This window comes from Aythya ferina (assembly GCF_964211825.1).
Source record: "Aythya ferina genome assembly, chromosome: 11".
In the NCBI taxonomy this organism is placed as follows: Eukaryota; Metazoa; Chordata; class Aves; order Anseriformes; family Anatidae; genus Aythya; species Aythya ferina.
The window spans coordinates 19,666,584-19,688,048 of record NC_140307.1 but is presented as its reverse complement, the minus strand read 5'-3'; the positions used below and the strand labels follow the sequence as shown (position 1 = coordinate 19,688,048).

The 21,465-nt window shown below is 37.2% G+C and overlaps 1 protein-coding gene across 8 annotated transcripts in view; it reads right to left on the bottom strand.

Moving 5' to 3' along the window:
• MYO5A (myosin VA) overlaps positions 1 to 21,465 on the bottom strand; it is a 101,962-nt gene that overhangs the window by 8,694 nt on the left and 71,803 nt on the right. For 2 of the 8 annotated variants that reach the window (XM_084531954.1, XM_084531949.1), the window contains exons 22-36: positions 20,742 to 20,990; positions 19,525 to 19,618; positions 18,488 to 18,636; positions 17,628 to 17,741; positions 15,704 to 15,850; positions 14,889 to 14,942; positions 14,004 to 14,231; positions 11,162 to 11,262; positions 10,522 to 10,602; positions 8,397 to 8,595; positions 6,672 to 6,746; positions 4,597 to 4,690; positions 2,897 to 3,043; positions 2,359 to 2,513; positions 600 to 689 (exon numbers count right to left, since the gene is read on the bottom strand). In XM_084531954.1, coding sequence (XP_084388080.1) covers positions 600 to 689; positions 2,359 to 2,513; positions 2,897 to 3,043; positions 4,597 to 4,690; positions 6,672 to 6,746; positions 8,397 to 8,595; positions 10,522 to 10,602; positions 11,162 to 11,262; positions 14,004 to 14,231; positions 14,889 to 14,942; positions 15,704 to 15,850; positions 17,628 to 17,741; positions 18,488 to 18,636; positions 19,525 to 19,618; positions 20,742 to 20,990 — 1,977 coding nt within the window. The remainder of the gene's footprint in view (positions 1 to 599; positions 690 to 2,358; positions 2,514 to 2,896; positions 3,044 to 4,596; positions 4,691 to 6,671; positions 6,747 to 8,396; positions 8,596 to 10,521; positions 10,603 to 11,161; positions 11,263 to 14,003; positions 14,232 to 14,888; positions 14,943 to 15,703; positions 15,851 to 17,627; positions 17,742 to 18,487; positions 18,637 to 19,524; positions 19,619 to 20,741; positions 20,991 to 21,465) is intronic. The other 6 variants (XM_084531950.1, XM_084531951.1, XM_084531953.1 and 3 more) reach the window with 6 other exon arrangements.

Below are 21,465 nucleotides of genomic sequence, written 5' to 3'. Positions count from 1 at the left end.
AATTCTAATTTGGAAGTTCCCATTGCACCTAATACTAGGATTTGATTTTCAGTTCTGACTTATGCAATGTCTGCTTCCTTGATGTGAAACTTTGAGTATCTGACAGAGGAACAAACTCCGCCAGCCTTCTGGCTGGTAAGACTCTTCCCTCCCACTCCAACAGGGGCATTCTCACCTGGTCATTTATAGTCAAAATCCCATTTAGGTTTGAAGAAGGAATATGACATATCATAGCTGCCAAACTTAAAATAGCCTGCCACACCATGGTTAAAGAGATTAATATAGCCTTTTTATAGGAATTTTAGTGATTCATTACCAAACATCATAATGATAGCAAATAGATTCTTCTACTTAATCTGGGTTAGCACCTTCAAGAGTACAATGCCATCTAACCTGTAGCGCCCTAGCCTGCAATAAAGTGAAACTGGATCAAATTTTATCTCCTAGTGCTTTCCAATTACATCATAACCATCATTCCAGAAATTGTAGCTGTTTTAAGAAGCTACACTAAATGTTGAGATATTTCAGGATTTTGTCAAAGTGTAGTGCTCACAACAATACTGTAGAGCAAAAGAAAAGAGAGTAGGAGCACTGCTTACCTCTTCTCCACTATATTGTTTCAAACAGTGCAAAAATCGGCAGGTGTTGGATAGCCAGAATGACACCGTTTCGAAGTCATCACCTCTTTTCTGAAGATAAAAACAAACACATTTCAGCAAAGACTGATAAGGGGAGTAAAATAATACAATGTTAGACAAACACTTAAAATCCATTTTCTTGTAGCTACTCAGATTCTGATGTTTTGTAAAACTGTATTTCAGTGACATATTAGAAAAGCAAGATTTTGACAAAGTACTATTAAAACACCCTGTTTTTCAAAACCATTCTTAACTGCTCTGTGTAGTAATCACAGAGCAATGCAGCTGTGTGCTGACCAGGTGAACGGTGAGGTGGATTGAGAGCTGTCTGAATGGCATGTCTCAGAGCGTTGCAATCAGTGGCAGAGTCCAGCTGGAGGCATGTAGCTAGTGGTGTCCCCCAGGGGTTAATACTGTGTCCAGTATTGTTTAACGTTTTCATCAATAATTTGGATGAAGGGATAGCGTTCCTCCTCAGCAAGTCTTGTGATGATACAAAACTGGGAGGAGTGGTTTACAACCCCATAGTGCTGTGCTGCCATTCAGAAGCATCTTGACAGGCTGGAGAAATGGGCACAGAGGAACCCCTTGAAATTCAACAAAGGCAAATGATGTTCTGTCTGAAAATGAGGAAAAACTCATTTTTTACTGTGAAGGTGATTAAACACTCTGAACAGGTTGTCCAGAGTTGCTCCAGCACTCTCCTCCCTGGTGATAGTCAAAAGCTGTCTGCACAGGATCTGAGTAACTTGCTCTACGGGACCCTGCTTGATCAGGGAAGTTGGGCTAGATGATCACCAGAGGTCCCTTCCAACCTCAGCCATTCTGTGATTCTGTATTCCCAAAAAAACCTTTCTGCATCACAATGACTTGTGAGAATTCCCAACACAAAGGATGGGAATGATGCATGGCCAGCAGGAGGAGCTGAGAGTAATTCAGTTTTGATCAATGTCACTTACATCATGACCATTTTGGGAGCCTGATGTGGAAAACAGAACAAAACGACAAATCCTCCTCACAGTAAAACATAGAGTCTTGTACATCTGTCTGAGTAATAAAAATTTCAGACCTCTATAGCATGCACTTCATTCTCTTATGTTTGTTCAGAAATTTATATTGAATATCTAAGCTCCTGTTGGACTATTTACTGAACGTTTTTTTCAAAACATGTAGCTTGTTTTTTTTGAGCACATCTGTTTTATTTAAAAACTAAAAAGTCTCTACAGAGCATAAAGCATCTTTATCTCTTATTATTGCCTTCACCATACCCCATGGCCTACACTCTTCTAGCCAACTCATTGCAAAGACTTCAGGCAGTAGCATTATCATCAATAAAATCTGCATATGAAGCAAATGAGGAAATCTGTGAACCAATCCTGCAAATGAAGCATTTTAATTAAGTGCTCTGGAAAAGACTTACAAAGACTCACTATGCAAGTGACTGCATCCAAAGCTTTAAAGGCAGAGCTCCAAGGGGGACGACTATTCAAAACAATAATAAACTAGTCTTTTTTTCATTGATTCAAAGCATCTGTGGTACTACGTGGAGAAAGTGTTATCACTGCAATTTGTTGCTTGCTAACACAACTTTTTGTAACTTCAGTGGGAAGAGTTTACTGATTAGAAATCCAGAACCAATGCACTGAAAGTCCTTTCCTCACTCCTCTAACATAAAATCAAAAGAAAATTCTCAACATTCTCCTAACCCAAGCAGACTAACCTTCAACACTTTTTTGATGCCATTGATAGTGGAAGTCAACAAGGACCGCACTTTTTGGTCATCATTAAGGTAATCTGCATGGCGTACACACATGAACAAAATATATGCAGGTAGTCCTGGAATCAGGTTGACAGCTACCCCACGTGGTTTCAGCTCTTGGGAAGAACAAACACACATTATTTTGTCATCCATAAATTCACTGGAAACTGTTATACACTGTAATTGCAACTTCCCCAGATAATTGTACATATATACATCTACATATGGCCAGTGAAAAACTAACAACAAAACTAAGAAGAATATATGAGCCACTTCCTTGACAAAATATCAGAACAGAATGTAAATGCCTGCTAAAAATATGTGGACACAATAACACATACTATGTTAATCAGGAAGGAAGATTAGGTTACAACAGACATTTAGAAATTTTAGATAGATTGAAATCTGTTGAAACCAAAATACGCTGTGCATCTTATGTTCACTTTGTTTTTCAGAGTATGTGTGAGCATGGCAGGCTTCAAATGGGAAAGATGCTTACCTAAAATAAGATTCTTGACCAGTTTTTGTTCATCTTCCTTCTTATATTCTAACATCCCCTGGAAGTCCTTTTCTTTCCGTGGAATGTTGACTGGACGAATAGGTTCGTCAATGATTTGTCCAGGTGATATGTTCTCCATCTGTCCCACTTCAGAAGGAAAATGAAAAGAAACAATATAATGTTTTCTAATGAAACTGATGCATGTCAAAAGAAAGTTTAACATTTCTAATGAAGAATTCCATCATATAAAACTAATCCATGTTTTTCTTTGGTTCAGGGTAACACCTAGCAACAAAACTCCTATTAAACAAGAAGACTGATTCCTGACAGATGTGTATTTGGGTAGCATTCTTCCTTTGAAGAAGAGTGGAAGTGTATGAATGACATCCGTTAATACACTAATGGCTGATACCCTGGATTTTATCATGTAAAAGCATGATTTTATATTAGTTGATCAAAATCAGTTGATTCCAGATTAACACTGAAAGGGTCACTGTTAATTTTTCTGCAAAATGTCAGCATTTTTTAAGCCCGATCTTTGTTACCTATTGTGATAGGTTTACCTTGACCAGCAACCAAGCATTCATACAACAACGCTACACACACTCCAGCAGGCTGGTAAAGAATATGAAGAGCAAAAGCAAGAAAATTTGTGGATCAAGGTAAGGACTGTTAGGTGAAAGAAAGAATTTTGGTTTTGAAAAGCAGAACTTGATTTCATCCCATGAAAACTACATCCTCTTCTCACAACCCTCCTAGCTGAATCTCTGCAAACTGTTGTGCATCCTGTAAATCTACTAAATGTATACACCTGTAAAATGGGATACAGAACGTAGAAATCCAAACTGGAGCTACCAGTAACCAAAGACTAATATACAGTCGTTTATTCAAGTTTAACTTGATATCACTGACTGCCCTGTTATTTTCAAACAGTGGAGTGCAGAAGACTACAAAGTCACTAATTTCCATCTCAATACGCAACAAAACACTTAATTAGCCAATGAGTTTGTTTCTAGAGAGTGATGACCACAAAAAGCTTCTGTAATGTAAGAATCGGAGTTATTTGAAAACAAATTAATATTTTAACTTTTTAACATTATTAACCCCTTTTAAAAATTACAATGATTTTACTTATGCAGAGACATAATAAGTTCTCAGTCTCAGCAGTCCTGAGATCCTAAGGCAACTCTCTTTGAAGTTCATAAAAATAAAATTATCTTAGTGCATATCTTAGCATTCTGATATTCAAGTCTGGCCAGCCTCTGAAAAAGGAAATCTCAAGTGGAAAAAAGCAACCTCAGCATTCTTGGCTCCAGTGATAGAAAAATTCACAAAGAAAAACTGTGTAAATTATTTCTATCTGGTTCATACTTAATATTGCTTTAATCTTGACAAAAACAGATACTGTCTTTGAGTACACAAATACACCAGGTGACACTCCTTTATGTTCAAATGGTTTCTGCCTTCAGAGAAGCATCAGCCTCCTCTTACTCATTGCTTTCAAATTATGACAAATCTTCTACAGCTTTATAAAGGAACACAGAGAGCTCTGAGTGGATCTCCTGTTTTTGTAATCAATTAATACAGGCTAATGCTGCTAAAGAGTTCATGTCTTTCTGCCCAGTAAGACAGATGGATATAATGACTGGATCACAGAAAAAAATACATATCTTTCACTTTCTCTCAAAATATAAAAGTACCTTCAAGTTCACCGATCTTCTTAGCAAATACTTTCAACTGTTTCTTTAACTTTCGAACAGTTTTGTCTTGCTTTTCAAGTTGCTCCATTAAATCCTGTAAATTAGAATGAGAGAAAGATTAAGATAGGAGAAAATGTCATAATGTGACAGAGACAAATCAGTTAGAATTTACAAGGTGGTAGGAAAGCTGAACAGTGGTGCCATCCTCTGGCTGAGGTTTGCAAGCTGGTACGCTACAAGACAAATATTGCAAATATTATTAAGTTATCTGCAGCATGACAAAGGCAAAGCTTTTAGGTTTACTCTGCAGACACTCAAAACTAGGTCAGTTCTTATGGAAGGAGACACATGTCTGTGCTGCAAACACATCTCCCTAATGCTTCCTCCCTCCCTGCTCTTCCAAATGCCTCACTGAGATAATTTTCTTTATTATTAAATAGCTATCCTGTACTTCTGCATCACTTATTCATACCTACAGGACTGACTTGTTATTAAGACCTATCCATTTTATAACAATATGCAAGAGACATCTGCAGAAAAAAACATACCTTGCATTCAAAAGTACCAAAATCATCAAACATCAAAATATACAACATTTCTTATAATGTTCTGCCATCTCCCTATCACTTACTGTCATCACATTTCCTTAAACTGGAACTGGAGTCCTACAGGAAGCTTCTTTATATTCTGTACTTGAGCAACACCAACCACCTAAAAGTCCTATTTTTTCAATAAAGCAGTATTTTTCCTTCCAAGAACACTCCCCAACAATCCTTCTTTGAATGTGTGTGTGACCTATGCTAGTGCATTCACAAAATAACCATGTAATTAAAAAAAAAAAAAAAAAACTCTTTATAAAGGAACCAAAACCCCAAGCTCAAAAAATCAGAAAGTCATTGCAGGTTTAAAAGTAGCTTTAAGAAAATGCTCTTTTGTATGCACTTGCTTGCACTGTTAAGAAAATAAGGAACCATGAGCTTGCATAAAAAGCATCATGACAGAAACTATGCTTTTTGTAAAAGTATTGAAAAATATTAATGCAACTGTGGCAACAACTTAGAATTAGGCACAAAACTGCTCTCTGTCATGTAGTAGAGTTTATAATCTAATATAATACACTAAGCAGTAGAAGCAGTAAGATAATAGGCCTGTTGAAAGAAAATTCAAGGCCATGCTTCGTATTCAATGCAGTGATAAATTTTACAACAGAAATCCTGCTAGTAACACAAATATAGTCAGATATAACAATTTCCAATTAAATTTAAAAATACACACAATTGTAACAGACTTTTGAAAATATGTGTGAAGGGATGTGATTCCTGAACAACAAATATATGAGGAGAAATGCAGTTCTTTCTCTGGTTCCTCTAAACAAATTAAACATTTCACATCTCATTGAGATCTGGAATCTCATAAATTATACTCTTTCAAGTTTAGGTATTGTGCTCTATCTACTCATTATCGTTAATTATTATGGAGATCAATTATTTTTATTATTTCCCCTTTTATCCTTAAGATTTTTCATTTTTGAAAAATACTAATTATAAACATCCTGATTAAACAGCTTAGCATTTTGATTCTGATAGATTTGTTTGCATCAGATGTCAGCACTGTAAGGAGATCCATGAAGAAATTCAAGCTAAGATTTTGCTATTCACATCTGCAGGCAGCATTCATCTCTGCATGATCAGGCCTCTATTTTGCTGAGCTGATTTTAAATGTATCAAAGTTTTAAAGTGAACAGTGAACCTTAAAATTGAGCATCTTTTGCATCACATACTTCTTTTTCAGGGCATAAAGTGGGTATTAAATCGTGATCAAAAAAGAAACTGCTTTGCTGACAATGCAAGACATATTAGTAACAAAACTATGCATCAAAAAGATGCAGACACAGATTACAGAGAAGACACTAAGACTAACAAAAAAAGCAGTGAGAGATGTAATTGGCATTGTGAAGCTCTCTGCAGGGAATCTCCTTTGAAAGGCAAGAAGGGAGGCAGCCTGCTTGTCAATTAGTGGGGTCCAGAAATAGCGAACGAGACAACAGAGGAACAGGGTTCACATGATCTACATACAATCATCCGTTTGTAAAGTGAAATCCGGTACGATTGATACTTCTTGGGATCATCTGCATACAATTCCTCATAAAACTGTAAAATAGGCAGAGGATTGTTTTTCTCCCTCCTTTTGAGACGCTAATACTTCAGTAAGCACTATATAAATAAATGAAACGAGATTTAAACATGTTCAAGGATCTCTAATTTTTAGGTAGTTGAGTTCTTAGGTGTGGTGCTGACTCCAGCCTCTCCCAGATAGAAGTTAATGTAGATGAGTTGCAGAACAGTCAGACCTTTTAAAAATGGCCTGTAATAATACCATGAAAATCTGGAATGTAACCTTTGCCAGAAGCTGAAAAGGACAGTTTCTTCTGGTAATAAAGATGGGATTGCAGTAAATACTGCAATTCTAATATCACATCTGGAAAACCTGTAAATAAAAAAAAAAAAAAACAAAAACCACAGCCTCCTACTTTAGGGCTAGGAGAGGAAAAGAAGTATATTCCCAACTTGGAACCTTGCAATACTCAAATATCTGAAGTGAAATACTAATGAATGAGTCTACATTTAACAGGTAAAATTACATTCACTGTATTTGAAAAGAAGGAGAACTCCCCTGAGATGTAATTACATGTCTTTTATCTTGGGAACTCAGAATGTGATGAGTAGTTCTCTTGGTGGAAAAGAAGGTTAAAACTCATAATGCATGACTAAGCAGCAGGAGGGAGCTGTCCAAGATAGAAACAATCACCATTTACCTTTTCCAGTGAGAGACAATTTTACAATATACTTTCAACCAATTTTCCAAGATCTATTGGATGAATTATCTGTTGCTGTCCTCAAAACATTTGGTTCTAAGACAACAGCCCTACAACTAAAACTTTTCTAACATATGTAAGCAGGAAAGACTGCACTGTGGCTTGATTAGAGGAAGAAATTACACTCAGAGCTAGGAATTTTCTCCCTGAAGTAGTGTGGTTCATTCTACTACAAAGAAGAAACTATACAGAGAAATTCCAGGCTAATAAACAGCGATAAGCCAATGATATTTCAACATAGGTCTCTTTGGAAAATTTCCCCAGAAATGAACTAGGCTGTACATGATGAACATGTATGCCTTCACCTGGAAAGGAGTTTCACCTGACCTTTCTTTCATATGAAAATATTGTGCAGTCAACAAGGAATACCAATCAGCCAAGTGACTTCTAACCAAGTTTCTTTTTCTGGAACTGTTTCTTTCTATAAAACATATTGAATAGCTGGAGCTTATAACACAGTGCATAATCTGTGTAGCTTCAAGCAGGGAGGGAAATGGGAAGACAAGGTACATTGAAGAATTAAAAAACTATATTTGTGTTTTTCAACAAAATAAACTAATGTACTTCAGACTAAACACCACTGCTTGCCAATAATTTTTTTTTATGACTTCCATGGATATCAATCATTCTATTTAGGGATGATTAAACTCATCAGTTGAAACCACTTCTGTTACGCTGGGATCCATGAGCTTTTTCCACACCACAAGCTAACAAATTCCCCAAAATAATATGAGTTCATCAGCAGTCATTAGTCTCTCTCCCCCATTAGCTTACCTAAAAAAAAACCAAAACAAAACAAAAAAAACCCTGCAACTCAAGCAATTTTTTTTTATGGAAGGCTGCCATCTGAAAATTGGTGAGAATTTACAGGCACAGACAAGTCTGCGAATCCCCATGCCTGCTCCAGCAGCATCATTGCTCTTACCAAGTTTTCGTTTGTCAGCCGGGTGATCTCATGCTGCAGGCTGGCTTCAATCCGGGCCTCTGGGGGCAGCTGCAGATTCTGTGCCAAGAGCTGCTGCTGGCGATTGTTTTCTTCTTTCAGACTTTGGATCTCTCCTCGCAGTGATTCCAGTTCGTTCTCGTGGCTCTTCTTCTGCGACTGAAGCTGAGACTCCAGCAGCCTAAGGAAGTTGAGCAACAATTGTAAGTACACACTCAGAAAGTCACATCCCAAATTCTCAGAGGGAGTCTAAAGCTTTAGCTGCTGCTCAGGAACAATTAGCTATGGCTTGCAAAGGAAAATGAAAAAGGCAGAGTACTCTTTAAACCCTTCAATATGCCTTCTAATTAAATTACGTTTGTATGATCAAAAAGTGGAGAGAAACTAATGGTGACAATGCTTTGCATTTCCTTTGTGATTGAACACATACTGCATGTATGGTACCACGGAGAATGTGTGGTAAGAAAAGCATTACTACATCTTCACAGACTGCCTCTGTTTTTAATAAGGTTAGAGAGGTTCTACCTCTAATCAAATCATATAAACTGTGTCAGATGAAGACAGTGTATTCTCTTAAGCTAGGTCCCTGTGATATTAACAAAGGAAAATCTTTTTTTTCCGTCAGAGTTCAGTCAGAAACCATTTGATTACAGTAAAATAATAGTTTTTACTTTTACGCTAAAATAAACATTTTGAAGAGGGTTGTCATTTATACAGGCAGGTTAACGACAGAACCAAACTCAGGACTGAGATACAGGATCTCTACTTTACCCTTGCTACTGACTCACTCTTTCCCCTTGAGCAAATCACGTCTCAAATTCTTCTTATGTGAAATGGGAATAACACGTAAGAACCTTCTTCAAAGCAGCACTGTGTGGATTTAGCTCCTGTTTGCAAGGCACTGTCCAAGTGCTCTGACTCATTATTTCATAAATATACACACACAGGATGTGACACTACTACAGGCTTCTAGTGTTCAATTAGACAATCTTTCAGGGTTTAAATATGCATAAGGCAGGCACATTTATTAGTAACCAGACTGATCAAGCACGCGAAGGCAAGTAGTCATTTACTTGCATTGCTCTGCCATTTACTATAGAGCTTGTTGTCTCTACAGTGCCAGCACAAGAAAGAAGACATACAGAGTGATCACTCTCACGTCACGCTCTGCAGAACACTTGCTCTAAGTTAGACCTTCACAGACTGACACAACAGTGTTAGGTTCAGAATTTGTAAGCACAAGGAAAGGAAAGACTCCAGTTAGTAGCATTCGTTGCAAAATAGCTCCTTTTGTAGTTACTGCTACCAAATGTGTATATTTAAGAAAATTAGCACTGCAAATCTGTTGAAGTAGGTGCCAGCACACAACTACGGACCACTCTAGAAGTCTGGGACACATTTAGGAACAGGGGGCCCAGGCATGCACACAGCCAGAACTGAACTCCCTAACCAGGTGAATTGCACCAGTGACCGGACCAGCATGTGGCCTTTGCAGCAACTGCAGTGATTGTACTGAGGTCTGAACAGCACCAGGATGAACTAGAGATAACTTCTCTCTTTGTTGGCTTTCATGCGTTACATTTTGAATCTTGCACAGAGAGATGTGGGAGAAGAACATTAAATTTACTGAATTTGAGTTGGAGTAAGGGGAGTAAGATACAAATATTTGGAAGTAAAGAGTATGCGGAAGCTTTTCCAACAGTAGCTTTACAATTACAGAAACAATTGCACTACTTTAGGCTGACAAACTGTACAGGACATTGATTTTGATATCCAACATAAAGGCAGACAAATAATACACGGTTAAAAATCTCTTCCAGTTGTGGATCTTCTGGTATTTTATAGTCCATTTTTGTGCAAGTATTCTTATGAATTCCCTATTAGTTGTTGCCACCGTCTTAACTTCTTAAGGAATGTAACTTGAAAAGTAGACAAAGTTGGGGACTAAGTTTGAGAAAACTCTAATTTGCACAATGTATGATGATTTCCTTCCAATGAATATTTTTTTTTTTCTAAGCATAAGAAATGCTGTAGCTAAAGCAAGGGGCACAGTTAGCTAGAAAAGAAGATGCAAATGAAGAACAAACATTCTGAGAAGTCTGGTAACCTGTTGGCTTGTTTTAACCCTTCATAAACCAGCCAAAGTTCTCCGTCCTCATTCAGCATATGATAGTCCTGGGGAGATTGCCTTCCAAGAAAAGTGTTTAAAAAATACAAGAGAGATACATGATGGTGATGAAATGACATGTTAAGGACATTACACTCTAAATTACAGTTACTAGAAACGAGAAAGAAAAAATGTTCTAAAACAAATTAGCAAAATACTTCTCTTGTTTCTAGGTATTTCTTCTAAGTGATGAAATTCAGTTCTTGGTGTTAGCCAAACTGGTTATAGCATTTCATGCTGTTATAATATATGTATTATGACAGTCTGCTGTGACAACTACTGGACAAAAGGTAAAAAAAAACAAACAAAAAACAGCATGGTGAATGGCACCCAGTTTGAACTACATAGCCAATTAAATGCTAAGAAAATGCATATCCAGGAAGCTTGATTTTGCACGTCCCCATTATTTCTTAAGCATTTCAAGTACTGCATACAGCAGTTTTACTAAACAAATCAAATTATATCACAAGTGTTCTCTAAGACTCTAGACTTAGGTGAATGCAGCTTACTGAACATGATACACTAAGTGTATCAAAGTACATCCCCAAATGATTGTAAATTAAATAAAGAGAACTTGTACCTGTTTGTTTCCTTCAATCCAATATATGCCTGTGCTATTTCTCCTTTGTCTTTCATCTTCTGTACATCTTCCAAGAGGATAGTAGAATCTGTCATAGTATTCTGGAAGAAGAATGATGATGATTTCCAGGGTAAATTTAACAATGTAATTGTTCTTTGAATCCATATTTTTGTTACTTTACTCATGGGGAACACCTTACTCCTTGAGTAGCATCATCATGTGTATTTGGGGAGCAGAAGTTTAGTCTATAATTTCAACACCCATTTGGTATATCTTTTAAAATGAATCAAGCAGCATGCTAAAATATCAGTCTATCTAGTAAGCAGTAAGTGTGTTAACCTCTTTTCATTTGTTTGTCATATAAAAGGAACAAACAAATTTCATGAAGTCATGAATTTGCATTTAATTTCATATTACTAGAAACAGCCACTAATACTGAAATTCAAGAAGCATAATTTCACAACATGTTATTTTTGAATCTCATAACAAGGTCCTCACTTCATATATTTTCAGTGCTCTGACAAAGCAGGAAATAATTTTACAAGTCCTGGAGATTTTTTAAGTTAGATATAATCACAATACTATTTTTGTTTCAGTTTTGAATGTTTACCATGGAACTTTTGCTTTTTCCTTCATTAAGATTTGAAATACACAACAAATGTTTACAGTCGACTAGGCCAGTCTAATCTGAGTCATTGCTCTGAATATAATTACAGTGAAACCACAGGACTCCAATGAACGTAAGAGATGCAATTTTGACTTTTCTTTTTGACTTCAAAATGATTAAATGCTATTTTCCTGTGTAAAATTTTAGAAAGTATTCATAATAACAACTTTGTGGACATAAGTTTTGGAGCATAGGTCTCTATGCCTAGTGCAATTCATGTTACTTAGTATAAAAACAACTAAAACATTTAGTATCCTCAAAGAATTATTCCCAACATCATTATGAGATTTTTGTGATTTTTCTACAATTATTTTAACACACATTAAAACTACTGAGTCTCACCTGCCAATTTATCTAGCCTTAGCAAGTTGTGCTTACATGTATTTATTACTTTTGTGCTGATGGAAAGAAATGCTAATTACTCTTACATCCTCAAGAATACCCTACATGCTGTAGTTGTAATACTTAACAGCCCTTATTTAAAGTCAGTTCAGTTCCTCATTTTCCTAAATCCTCATATTCCTAAATGTACTAAATTTTCTAATCAAACATTCAGCAGTTCCTGCCTAGTATCTTCAGATCACAACTTGAGTCCTGAATGTGTGTATCTCACAAACACGTTATTTGGATAAAAAGCACTATAAAGTAAGGTTATTCTTCCCGTTCTGGAATGTTTTGGTGAAATTTATAGATTTTGCAGCAGAGATCTGACTCCTAAATCACAGTGCTGCACATACTCTTCAAACAACCTCAGCAAGATACATCGATTGAGCTGATCAGATAGCTACATGAATCGTTCCTTTCACGTTCAGGTTAACAGAAATCAATGGTTCAATTGTTAAATCTGCTCATTTTGAAGTAACTTATTCCCTTGTGCAGAGGGGGATGGTGGGGACACAGGAAAGGGATAATGAGAAAGATTCTGCAATAATAGCAAAACAAATTACAAGAACAACTCCAAATACATTTAGGTTACTTATGAGAAGCAGGGAAATTACAGTTCAAATATTTGTGTTTTGTCTGTCTGTTTGTTTTATAGCATTTAATAGTTCTAGTTAATAACTGTAGAAATAAAACAAGTACCTTATCCTCCTGGCAATCAAATTGGAAGGCAAGAAAGAAGAGAAACAAATCATTTAAAAATTCTGTCTGCTGCAACTGTCCAACCTAACAAGCAGAAGGTATCTGCAAACTGGCTTTTAGCCATCCCACCGGTCACCTTCAGATCTCCCAAAACAACACTTGGGTCCCACCATTGTTAAGAATAAATTATTGAAGGGTTTACTATTAAAGGATTAATTTATAATGTTCCCAATATTATAGAAAATTAGTTTTGTTTTCTTCATAATTAAGCATTTAGAACAAGATAAGTACACCTTCATGCATCACAGACTTTCAATTGATTTAGGACATATATAAACATATTTCTGCAGTAACAACGGAAAGAGAGGACGTATCTGTTAATTCCTTGCCGCCATCATGAAACACTGGTTCATAACTCAGTTCAATAGAAATAACTAGTTAATAATTTACCTGATAACTTTTTAGGCTGAACAACTTATTCTCAAAGCTATTACTTTTCTAAGTATCTCATCATTATTTTTTTAAAAGATACACATTTGAGGGGTTATCTACTCTTCTCAATCATATTACACATATCAAGCATAATAATACCGAATTCATACACCTTCATGGTTACCTTTACACAATTTTATTGTTACTTATGTGTAATCATTTACGATCCTGCTTAGATTTAGCAAAAATTGGTCCTTGCACTTCCTGCTGAGCTATTAATTGAAAAGAATTCCTGCAAACTGAAGTAAATTTTCCAATCAAGCTACACAACTCACTAGAGATATGATGCTGCGCCAAATGAGATTTCTGCATTGTTAAAAGGGTCTGAGGAGATCCTGGTCAGACCGTCAGTATCTGCCAGCCTGGTATGATCTTTACATGACTGCTGGCAGATAACCCAAGGCTGGTTTATTAAGAGAGTCTCCCAGTTTGGACTGCTGCAACTTGAGCACTAATACTGGATCAATGGATTATACTTAGAAAGGCTTTGAAACGTAGATCATTTTTTCTACCTTTACAAGCATGTTGTTACACTAAATCGAGCACATCAGTTATGTAATGTAGCTTTACTACAGAGCACATTTGCTGACTACTATTTACCTTGGGTTGAATCGCCTCTTTCTGGCTGACCAGCTGAGACCTCAGGATGAGGACTTCTTCCTTGCGTACTTCAAGTTCCTCACTTACTGAAGTTAGCTGATCCAGGAGGACTCTATATGCTGGGGCACCAGGAGCAGTTACCTCTGGAGATCGTGTTTCTGTGAGGGCCTTCTGCAGCTCATTCAACTCATTCTTCAGTTTTTTATTCTCAGATTCAAGTTCTTGACGCTGCAATAAACAGGGACAATCCCATCACCCAGCAGCATGGTAAAAATCGAGTAACTGTAACACACCAGTCAATCTCTCCCCTGTCCCCAGCCTCCTGACGACTGTGAATAGCATGCCTGAGAGGATTTCACTGATAGGGCTACCTTTTGTCTCAAGTGCAAAATCAGAACTCATATACATGAATCATACACATTTGAAGGAAAAACAATTACTATTTTCCCCCTATTCTTCCTTTAACAGCAACAACAAAGTAAAGCTCCCAACAAACAGCGGACAGCAGGCTAAGAAGATTCTGCATCATTCAGAGTTATTAGGAAATACTTGTATTTTTAGTGATCTAAAGTATGCGTAAATTTAAATAATGTGTTTGGAATCACATCACTATTTTTGCGCAAATTAACTTGCAAGTTGTGCTAACTATTTCAAAGTGAAATACCCCTGTTTTAGGGTGATCTTTTTGTTTTGCAGCCCCAGCCACACATCCTATACCTCAAAAAGGGCAACCATACAATAAAACACTAGCTGAGAAATTTTTGTTCCAGTTTTTCCTGCTAATATGCTGAAACAGTGAGGCCGACGCAATATGCTATGCCAGCAAATAGAATTGCTGGCAATATTCTCACTAGAAAGTAACAGAAAACTCCTTTTTATATTTACCTTGAGTGACTCATACTCCAACTCCGCACCTCTTATTGGAGGCCTTTCCTCCTCCTGTGATATAACATAGACAAGAGTGAGAAAACAAACACACAAACAATCCTTTCTGTTCATTAATATAGTTGAGGCAGAAAAATGAAAAGGAGCTGAAATTATTTTCCTACAAAACTGGAAAATACTCCTTCTGGTACTTGTGAGTACTTTAAGTTGAATACTGGCATTGTCTCACTTATTTATGGGTTTGTGACAGTTAATTGGTTAATGTAAATAAAATCACGTACAAATCATGATACTGTCATTGGTAGTAAAATGGAGCAGGATGAGTGCCAGGATGCTCAAGATATCCACTAGCTGGAAAGGAACAAGAAACAACCACCAAAATTGGTTTAATATTTTCATAAATAGAGGCCAAATCAGAGGAGAACTTCAAGTAAAGTCTTGTAAGCAAGCATTTTGGTTCTGCATCCTGATTGAAACACTTACTCTGCCTGCAAGCATTTCTTTCTCTGCCTAAAAGTAACATTTATTCTCTCCAGTGTTTAAGAAAAGTGCTATAATGCTATTCTTTAATAAAACCAGACTTCTTATTAAAAGAAAAAGTCCCAAGTGCTTTTGGTTCCTGCTAACTTCTATCATAGGATCTCAGGAACCTTCAAAAAGTAAATCATCAGTCCCTAGCATAAAACTTGTGGAAAATACAGCAAGTACTAGGGGAAGATACAGATTTAGTTAAAGCCAGTCAGCAGTTACACAGCTGATATTTCACAAGAAGGGATATGCTAGAGTCAGCATTTGATCAGCTAGAAGGAGTCCACCTTAGCTTTAGCACGAAGAGCCTGTTCTTCCTTTCTGTCCAGTTCATCTTGCAGGGATTGCTTTTCTTGCTCCAGCTCTGTAACCCGTTTCTGCAGCTTGAGGAACAGAGACATGTCCAATGGTGCCTTTTTCTCACTTGGTTCCTGCTTTAGAAAGAACAGAAGAAAGTCAAGAAGTATTCCACTTCCACAGCAAAAGGAAGCACTACTGTGAGTAAAGAAGGGAAACAGACTGGGGAAAAGAAAGGCACATAGAAATGTTACTTGATTTTGATAGTTCACTACTGGCATCTAAAATGTTTCATCAGCTGTCAGAATGCTATTTCAAAAGAAGGATCTACTAGCATAAAACATATCTAAGCCTAAAGCCTAGCGAAAGAAAGCACTAGAGACAACCTAGCAGACAGGAGGTCTACAATTAAGCATACCTTTTATTCTTACTTGTTTGGAGGGGGGAAGGAGAAAAAAAAGTCTGTGGTTAGACTCACTAGGAAAGCAAATGTAAGCAGGCACTTTTCCTTTTTTCCACATTTTAAATTATACCTCCAGTAAATTCTTCAGATACAGAGAACTCTCTCTGTGAGTGTAGATTTAGATCCTTGATTAACCAGGGTAATTTAGTGGGATGTGACACAAAAAGGTTCTAGAAGATATATTTTATGCCTTTTTCCTTTTATTATGCTAATTAAAGGGCCTGTTCTGGGACTAGTACACTAGCTTTCTTGCTATTTTCTGGGCAAGGACCAGCATTTGTAACCTGAAGATGCATCAGAAATTGTTCGTCAGCCATTTTGTACTTTATGTAGCAAGAAGATTAAAGCACTCTCTATGAAGTGCACCATAAAATTTTGAAGCCTAGAAAGGCAACTAGAAAATTAATAATAATGACTGTAGCAGTTAAGCAAGCACAGTCATTTCCACTTCATCTTCCTGTTGAGGGAAAGACTCATAAACTATACCAACAGCTCAGGAAAAAGAAAATGGACTTTGAGCTTCTAGCTTTATTGTTTTATAACGAGACAGTCTCTACCTTTTGGTATGGTTTTGTCATTAATCCGTATTATTAATCTAGAATCATACTGGAGTTTGAAATTTTAAGGGGTTAAATGAATACAATTTAATTTTCCTAGTGCTGCGTTTATTTATGCGTTCCTGTGTTACCTTTTTTTTTTTTTTTATAAAAAAAAAAAATTACATTCAAAAAACCAAAACTGGCTCTAGAACAACAATTAATTATGTCTATTAGCCAAAGGAAAAGATGACTTTTGGCTCGTATGTGAGATCCAATCGCATGAAGTTGCACTGCCTTTTTCCTGACTGTCCATAAAGATAGGAGCACCTTTCTGAAACAATTCTGCAAAGTGAAATAAGTGGGAAGGCAAACTCTGAAAGCCTCTGCTCAGAACAGTGTCAGCATGAATTTGTCATGGTATTTGCATCACTTGTAGAAAATCACTTTCTGTGGAAGCTTTCAGAAACAGTAACAACAGCCTGTAAAACCAATTGTGGAGATAACTAACCTAGACAGAGGGCAAATGGAGTGAGTTGTGGGATTGCTCAGTTAAGAAAATCTCTAGTAGGCACAGGAAAAGCTTTGCACCTGCCAACTGCCAAGCATAGACCACAAACTTGACAGCTCACTGCTGTTTTCGTAGTCTCACTCCTGTGGGACTGAGAAGGGACAAAGCGAGGAGTTATCTTGGAACATACCGAGAATGGCTTGGAGTTGCACTGCACTTATTCATGATTATTACCCATTAAAGAGACTCATATTTCTGAATATTTTAAAATAATCTGGGATTTGTATTACTGCATATGCCAAGGGAAAGTACATTCTCCGAGTGAGCTCAGCCACTGATCAATGAAAAGCTGTGGTTTTTGTTCGTTTTGTTATTGCTGTTTCTATTTTTTTTTAAAACATTACCTCCATCCTCAGTGGTAAGTCTTCTGCTTCTGTGATCTCAGAGCTAAAAGTATATTCAGATTCATTGCTACTGTGAGTCGAATCCGTTCTTTTGTGTCCAGGCTTGGGGATGCTCTGGAGTGCAAATGAAACAAATCAATACTGCTATATGCTTTTGCCATTGACTGTTTCTTCATAACTTACAAGTTAGCTTGTAATATTTTCAGTGTTATTCCAGAGCTATCACAATTTATAAGAAAAAGTTTTTGATTCTGGTCTCTCGTGTCATCTAAAGCCTGTGAGACGTAGATCACAATCAAATTTATGGAGATGGGTCAGATCCTGTAGTAGCAAGTATTCCTGCAGAAAGCAGAATCAAGCAGCAATACAGCACTTCTTGGGAAAGAAAGGCTCACTTTATAGGAAAGGTGCAAGCAAGGTAGAAAAGCACAGGCAGCAATTCTCTAAATTTCCAGATGTTGCAGTGAGGAATATTTTTTCCCCCTGACATATCATATTTCTGGAACTACCTAAAATTTAATACTGGCTGAATGTTGCACAAATAACCCTAACACATGTGAATAACTTCAGGGCAAAGTAAGGGCAGATGGCATGTGCATTACCATTAGTAAAGTCACAACAGAAAATTAGGCTTCTTCCACAAAACTGAAAATAAAAAAATAATCAACCAAAATTTTTAAATGTGTTTGCTTCAGCTGAGCTGAAGTAATTGATCAATGTCTAAAAGAACAAATTCTGTTTTCAGATACAGGTAACAACCACACAGCTGAGAGCAGAATCAATTACTAAATTATACCACTCAATTCTACCTGCATATATTCGTGAACAGCTTTTGATTTCTCAGATATTTAGCCACTTACCGCCATTAAGTTCATTTCATCCTTGAGATCATCATACCGCTCCTCTAAGCGGCTGAACTCATTTAGCAGGTTCTGATACCGTAACCTTTCATCATTCAGATCTAGCTCCAGCTGTTTCGTTTCCTCCACTAGCTTCTTTTCCATTGCCTCTGCCATGGAGAACAGGAATCCAAAGTGAGAACTCTAGTTCTACCTACCATGCAGTGCATCCATCCTGTAGGTACAGGACACGTGTCTGCGGCAGAACACATGCTGAATGCATTCCACTCTGTGAAACTGGTTGGTGGTATTAGTGCTTCCGCAGGCACTGATCAAGCCAAATATATGAAAGGACCAAAGAATTATTGTGGTAAGCACAGAATGGGGGCACTCACTCAAGGTAGTTATTCTGCTATGGGCTTGCATTAGCAGTTCCAGGAGGGAGGAAAAATGGACACTAGCCCAATGTTTTATTATGTAAGAAGCAAAACATGAGATGCTCTACGCCGCAAGCACACTAACCCCTCCTCAACGCAGTTGTCCCTGTCACAGCCCTAACACCTAGAGCTGTGGTCTTTCTGGCTGCTGCCCACACAATGGAAGTGGCAGTTGCCACAGCAGCTGACAGGACTCAGACATTCTGGCTCATACTTGCACCTCTCTGAAGAGGTAAGCACCAGGCACCAAAGTGTCTTCCTACACATGAAGTACAATATTTGTGTTTACAATTTGTAAACCACACTGGAAAACCGTGCTGCAGTAAATTTGTTGTATTAAATATCAGACCTTCTTTTATAAAGTAAAACTTTTCAGCAGGAACCCTCAACCAAAAAGACCCCAAACTCTTAGGACTTTGCAGAAACTCAAATAGTAAATAATTCTGATGCATGTGAATTCTTAAAACAAAGTAACAAAACCATTAAACTAATAAGGAGTATAAAGTCTATTTTGTATAGCTCATTAATAGTAATTGGCAGATCAGCCAAACGCAGACAGTAGAGCACAGCTTTACAAAGTAACACGAAGTACAAAATCCAAGTAAAGAGAACAGCACCAACCTGTTATCTCTTTTGCCTGGTCGTGGATGCGGCGGTTCAGCTCCTCCTTTTCTGTTTTCAGTAATGTATTCTGATCTTTCAGTTCCGATACCAGCTACAAAAATAATAAAAATATTTGACTCAGAATGCAGTTAATCTTCAACAGCTCCAAAAGAAACTACAGAGTTGTTATAAGAGTTCAAATACTTAGAGTTTTAGTGGTTCCTTGGAGAATGAAATCAGTGAGCTAAGTTATGACATCTTCATTTCTGAAATTACTTTCTTAAATATATCCCACTGCAGATTCTCTCCTATGTTCTGCATTTGCCCCATTTCTGATCAGATACCAAAACTGCCCTAAACACATCCACTGTGCCATAACATTTTCCAGTGAAGTCACAAAGATGTAGTTTGTTTCTAAAATAAATATATTCCCAAAACAGGAACAAGTTTGGTAGTTCTGTTGTACATTCCATTGCATTTGGTAACACCGTAATCTAAAATCCTGCCTCCACCCAAAAGTTGTCCCACTTTAACTGTGCCCAGGTCTGCCAGTTACTTATTTGTTTCTGTTTATGGATATTACACATTCACTTCGCTTCATCAATTAATAGTTTTTCCTTATATTCATCTAATCTTGAAGCGCTTCACTGCAGGATCACATAACAATAGAATAGCTCGTCCAATATTTAGAATTTGTACCATATCAGCAAGTAACTGTGACAGGGAACAATTCGTTTTAAATATTCATGGTTAAAGCAAAGATAAGGGGCTAGTCAAAACCTGCTGAACTAGATTGTCTGCACAGAGTGCTTAGTAGGCTAATTATTTAAATTAGACAGAATATAAGTAGGTACCATTGAATTCTGCACAGGGGACAGATTTCTGACATCTATACAATTATGCTCTTCAGGCAGGTAAAATGATTTATTGGTATGAATATGCTGTATTGGACTAATTGAGTGAGTTTGGGTATTTAATTTTGCAAATACTTTCAATATAAAAATCTGAATATACTAAATACATATGTTTACATGCAATATATATTTACTATATTCTTCTAGCATAGGTGCAGTTATTTAAGTACCAAGCCTATTTAGTGTTGTACTGGTATAACATTCCATAAAAATACTGTAAAAGTAACAGTTACACAACTGAAGCAGTTAAGTCTGGGCAAAACCTGAGTGGACACCAGGCCTCTGTAAATCAGCTCATGTACCTGGGGACTGCATACTTGCCTGCTCAGTTTCATGTTTGTATTTGTCTGCCCATTCCTCAATGGTCTTCTTCTCAGACTGAGTCTGGTGCAGCTCCTTCCGGAGCTTAGCGATCTCCTCCTGAAGGCTGAGAACACGGTTGGTTGCATTCTTAGCCTCTTCCTCGCTCATCCGAAGCCTCTCCACATCACTCCGAAGTCTCTCTGTCTCCGTACTGTACGTAATCTCCAGGCTGTTCAGTTTCTCCAGCAGAGATTTGTACTCTTTGTTCTTTGCAAAACACAACAGAGACATAGCAGCAGTTGGAGAAGTTCTGGTTTAAGGGAGCTTTCTAGTTGCCTACAAAATATACCCAGACAGGGGAACAAAAGAGCAGTTTCCCCACTCCAAAAAAGCTTCAGCCTGTTTTTGCAGGAGAATTGCTTAAAGGGGTGACAGAACAGTCCAGTCTCTAAGCCTACACATTAACATCCCAAACAAAGATCAAAGACACTAAAAAGGATCATCTCACCTTCCCCTTAAACTGAGCAAATAAAGTGCTTCATATGAAATACTGAAGTTAAGGGAACAGATGTTTTCTCTCATTGCTTCTGAGAGATACAAATGAATGCTCTGCAGTTTCATTTCTAGTGTGGTTACCTTTCTCTTCTATCAGTGTTCTTCAGCAGAGAAGAGAACTGATGCCTTGCAATGAAAATTCAGTGTATTCTTCAATGCTTGCCCACAGTGCTACTGAAGAAAATAC